General features: G+C 31.6%; 1 protein-coding gene across 1 annotated transcript; it reads left to right on the plus strand.

The window, feature by feature from the left end:
* Window positions 1-1,232: 1,232 nt before the first annotated feature.
* Window positions 1,233-5,158, plus strand: LOC127135394 (uncharacterized). The gene is made up of 13 exons (XM_051062124.1): window positions 1,233-1,686; window positions 1,912-2,086; window positions 2,189-2,272; window positions 2,560-2,801; window positions 2,889-3,132; window positions 3,376-3,455; window positions 3,543-3,627; window positions 3,753-3,884; window positions 3,985-4,098; window positions 4,212-4,259; window positions 4,406-4,490; window positions 4,617-4,661; window positions 4,742-5,158. Exons 1-13 carry the CDS (start codon window positions 1,355-1,357, stop codon window positions 4,768-4,770), a joined length of 1,695 nt encoding a protein of 564 aa, XP_050918081.1. The 5' UTR covers window positions 1,233-1,354; the 3' UTR covers window positions 4,771-5,158.
* The last annotated feature ends 562 nt before the right edge of the window (window positions 5,159-5,720 follow it).

Raw genomic sequence — 5,720 nt, forward strand, 5'->3', positions numbered from 1 at the left:
TGGTCCATCACGATACTACAAAATCAATTAAATAAAAATTAGAAATAATATAAAACACAAATAAAAAATAAATGGTAAAGTTTGAATTATACTTATCATGCTGAAGTGAGGGAAAGAAGGAGTTTGTAGTTTAAAGGAGTTTAGTATTTTAGTATCTAAATGTTTAAAAAAAATAGGCACCAAGATAATATTCTCGTTAATTTGAAAGATTTCTAAAAGATTCTAAAAGTAAGAAAATACCGCAATTTTAATTAGAGGCCAAGACCTCGTAGTAAGAAACCTACGTACCAAAATATATGGGTGAGGGAGAAATTTTTGCATAGAAACGCATATATATATATATATATATATATATATATATATATATATATATATATATATATATATATATATATATATATATATATATATATATATATATATATATATATATAAAACTAAAATTTTAAATTTATTTTAATTGAAATCATAGAGTGGTGGTAATAATGAAGGAGTGAGAAAATTTTATTTTAATTTTTAATCTATAAAATAATTATGATTAATTATTTGCAAAATTACATATTATATTAGTTTTTATCTTAAAAAATTTAGAAAGTAGAAAAGCAATAACCAAAGAGAATACAAACATTTGTCATGTAGCATGGTAAAAAGAGAAAAAAAGGCAACTCATAAAGAAAAATAACTCATTTTTTTAATTATCATTTCTGTTACGACACATAGTAGTGGACAAAATCCACTTCTAATATTGATACTTTGTTGGGAACAAATATGATTATTAAAGATAAATAAAATATCCAAAATATTAAAGAGGTTAATTATTATGTATTGTCAGTGTAAAAAGATTTATACTGTGGATTCATCATTATCATTCATTTGGATTATTTTATAAATTTTTAGAATAAAAGTCAAATTTATTTTAATATTCAATATTTAAAATTAACTGAGGACGACTGTCAGTGTATTTCAATTAAATCTAATACTAAGTGTATTTCAATTAAATCTAATACTAAATGCTACTAAGATCAAAATCAAAATTATACTATAATATATTGTGTTGATATTGTCTTTGTTTAGTTAGATCCTCCATTGACCAAATAAAGCTTGTTTCTAATTTCAAAAAATCAACAACAACATTCTTTTATTTTTCTTCCTATTCTTCTTCATGATGATTGATTGATTGATTGGCAATATCAATATAAATATCTTTCAAATAAAAATCAACCATTTAGACAAGTCAAATAAACATGGTACGGATGTTCCCACAAAGGGTGAAAAAAAATCTCGGAATCGTCGACCTTAAACACCGTACGATTACAGTGGGACCCAACCGACCATCCTTCAACACTTGTCTCACATGGCTCCTTTCCTTTCCCTTCCTCTGTATTTTTTTAGAAGACTCTCCTTCTTCTCTTGTTTTTTTGTCTCCTTCGTTTCAAAAGAGAGAAAAAAAAGAGAAGGGGTTTTGGTTTTCGGTATGGAGGATCTCATGGTGAAGGAGGAAATAGTTGAGGCCATAAATGGAGAAGAGGAACAAGACCAACAGCATGAGGAGGTGGGTGCCATTGCTGGTGGTGAAGAGGATGAGGCTGTTTCCACCTTGACTATGGAAAGGGTTGCTGCAGCTAAGAAATTCATTGAGAATCATTATAGGTCTCAGATGAAACACATCCAAGAACGCAAGGAAAGGTACATTTCGTTTGGTTCGGATCTATTTGTTTTGCCTTGCATGTGTTTGATCAATGGCTTCTTAAAACTTTGTCAGAGACATTTGTTGTTATTAACATTTATTCATTTTTTAAAATTATTACTGGTATCGAATGTGAAACTTTATTTTTTCAGAGATTATTTTCTTTTTGTGAAAATGCTATTGCATTCTATGGTGGGAGTTAACAATGTTTTTGATATTTGCAGGCGTTCGGAGCTGCAAAAGGAGTTAGAGTCGTCTCATGTACCAGAAGAGGAACAAATCAATTTAATTAAGGATTTAGAGAGCAAGGAGACTGAGTTTATGCGGTTGAAAAGACATAAAATATGTGTTGAAGATTTTGATCTTTTAACCATTATTGGTAGGGGAGCCTTTGGTGAGGTACTGATATTCGTATGTTTTCTCTGGTTTCACAATTTGATTATATTTTTGATAGCTTAAATGGTAAAATTGTGTGACATCTTATACCGTGTGATTTCATAGGTAAGACTCTGTCGCGAGAAGAAATCGGGTAATATATATGCGATGAAAAAGTTGAAAAAGTCCGAAATGCTCAGCAGGGGACAGGTGAATTTTCAGAATTTCATTAACACTACGAATGTTTGTTCTTTGCATAATGATTTTAATTTACAGTCATGTGAGCCTTGGTATCACAGAAAATTGCAGCGCAGTTGCAATTTCTAAAATCTTTATATTGTGGCAGCAATTGCAGTTGCGGCCTGCAATTTAGAATTATATAATCCGTTGTTTGACTTATTATCATCGATAAAGTAAATTTCTCTGGTATATTTTTTCATTCTCCGCATCACAATTCAATTTTTTTGTTAATCCATTGGGTTTGTTTTCCATCATAGGTTGAGCATGTTAGAGCTGAAAGGAATGTTCTTGCGGAAGTTGTGAATGACTTCATTGTGAAACTTTATTACTCATTTCAAGATCCTGAATTCTTATATCTTATAATGGAATATTTACCTGGTGGCGATATAATGACTTTGTTGATGAGGGAAGAAACTTTGACAGAAAGTGTGGCTAGGTTTTACATCGCCCAAACCGTTTTAGCCATAGAGTCTATTCATAAACACAACTACATTCATCGGTTGGTATCGTTGCATTTTAAAATCTACTTTCGTCTTGTTATTATAAACCATGTTTTGCAGTTATAAGTTTCTTCATGTTTCCTCAGGGATATAAAACCTGACAACCTTCTGTTAGACAAATGTGGTCACATGAAACTGTCGGATTTCGGTCTTTGCAAACCACTTGACTGCTCAAATCTATCATCTATAAGTGAAAGTGAAATATTGGATGATGATAACTTGAATGATACAATGGACGTTGATGGAAATTGCCCAAATAACAGAAATGGTAGGCGTTGGAAAAGCCCGCTCGAGCAACTTCAGCATTGGCAAATGAATAGGAGGAAGTTGGTAAATGCTTTATGCTATTGCATTTTTCTTTTGGTCTTTCTTTTCTATTTCACATCTTTTTGTGGTGCAATCATTTCAGCACAGCTTATGCTTCTAAACTTTGTACTGTTTCGTTCGATTAATGTATTTTTTTGGCTTATAAAAGAAAAAGTTAATTTTGATCTATTTTTTTACCACTTTGAACATGTTTTCATTTTCGTGCATGAAAATTCTTCTCTAGCTTATCTATTCATTTCGTGGCAGGCATTTTCTACTGTTGGAACTCCAGACTATATTGCTCCCGAAGTGTTATTGAAAAAGGGTTATGGTGTGGAGTGCGACTGGTTTGTTGATATTCTTTCTCATTTGCAACTCCGATAAGTGTTAAGGAAATATTTGAAACTCCGATAAGTATTCTTGACTTGCTGCAGGTGGTCTCTTGGGGCTATTATGTATGAGATGCTTGTCGGTTATCCTCCATTTTACTCTGATGATCCTGTAACAACATGCCGAAAGGTTTTGAATACTTTTTCCTTATTCTTCCGTCCTTAAGCATTTCTTTGCGGCCCTATGAATATATGTTATAGACGATGATTCCCAATAGCCTTGTAGTTATTTTTCCTGGTGACGAGTGTCTACAGATTGTGCACTGGAAAAATCACTTAAAGTTTCCGGACGAGGCAAGACTGACCCCCGAAGCAAAAGATCTGATATGCAAGTTGCTTTGTGGTGTTCCGCATAGGCTTGGTACCAGAGGAGCAGCTGAAATTAAAGTGTGTAAGATGTGGTTTTCTTTCTCTCTTTTCCCACTTTCACCGGACTAGTATTAAATCACGTTATTCCCTGATAACATTATCGCATCTTAATTGACAGGATCATCCTTGGTTCAGAGATATCTTATGGGACAGGCTCTATGGAACTGAGGCAGCATTTAAACCGCGGGTCTTTGGGGAGCTTGACACTCAGAATTTTATGAAATTCGATGAGGTAATAGGATATTAAGAAATAGGTGCATGGATTTTCATATCTTTTGCTTTAACTCGGTTCAAATAATTTTTAATTGGTCGATTTTGTGACATTTATTGTAATGGTCTTGATAGGTTGAACTGCCAAAGCCAACTCGAACAGGATCCGGACCCATCAGAAAGGTAAAACTCTATTTACTTGCAGGAAAAATATAAACTATTACTATAATCGTTGGATCCCTCATCTTTAAATCTGTAACTACTTGAATCCAAATCCATGTATGGTGTAAGTTGATTGATTTTGTAGTATACTAAAAATTTGCATGCAGACGCTCTTAACTACTCAAGATCTCAGTTTCGTTGGCTATACATATAAGAATTTTGCCGCTGTCAAGGGGAAGCGTCATTCTATTGGTATTTTTTTCTTGGCGCCACATATATTCAACGAAAATACTTAGATTTTTTAGTTTTACATTACATGATGATGCCTTATAGCTAATCATATTCTACCACATTTTTCTTTCGGACTTGATAATACAGAAAAGGAAAGCCTGTCGCCGCGGTCATCAATCGACTCCACACACAGTAATAAAACATAAAAAACTTTGATAACTACTTCTATGTTTATTTCGTTATGTGATTCTAACGGATGCATTTGATTATAGGTGATTCTGCAGTAAACTATTCCAACTGATACAAAATGGATACCACAAAAGCATAGGTGGTTGCACCCTACTAGGGTGCTTGTGAAAAGTTACCTAACCTTATTTTTTCATGTACATTATTACCTTCTTGAGTAGCGAATAGATGAAGATGCGCCTTCGTTGATGATGGTGTCTTTTGCCTTACTTTCAGTGCTAACAACAGACACATATCATGCGTAATAGGTGTGCAGGGATTGATATGTATTGATATGTATGTAACTTTAGGAATGGTTCACTTGTTGTAACTCTATTTTTATCTCCTTAGCACTAAGACTCCTGAAAAAGGTTGTGTCAGTGTTTGTGTCCGAAATTGAAATTGATACTGATATTTGTGATTATATTTGTTTATTTATTTTTTAAAATTATTTCTGGTGTCAATGTATGAGTACTATATTTCATTTATCAGTGATTCATTGAACTCTATCTATATTATTGTGACATGTGTAATCTTGACATAATGACAAAATTGGTATCAATAGCAACTTTGTTTAGATTCTGATATGAAGTTGATTAGATGCTTCAAATTATATTTACTAGGTGAAAAGATACTCATTGTATATTTCTTAGAAAAAGTACTCTCTCTAATCCTATTTGTAAGAAAAAAATGATTTTTTAATTTATTGAATAATTAATATATTTGATCCATAATATAGTTCAGATATATTATTGATTATTCAATAAACATAAAAATAAAATCTTACAGCGATAATAGTTTTTATAATTTTTTTTTATGATCCTTTGTTATTTATAATTATATTATTATTTCTTCTTAAAATAATATAGTATTATATTGACACTTTTTTTTCAATTTTTAAGTAATGCGATAAAAAAAGTTGTAAGACCTAATTTAATCTCTATAAAAATTTAAAACAATTTTTAGTCTTAAAAAGTTGACTTATTCACTATCTATAACATCCTAAACATCCTAAATGGATAATTA

Source organism: Lathyrus oleraceus, chromosome 1 (genome assembly GCF_024323335.1).
Source record: "Lathyrus oleraceus cultivar Zhongwan6 chromosome 1, CAAS_Psat_ZW6_1.0, whole genome shotgun sequence".
NCBI lineage: Eukaryota > Viridiplantae > Streptophyta > Magnoliopsida > Fabales > Fabaceae > Lathyrus > Lathyrus oleraceus.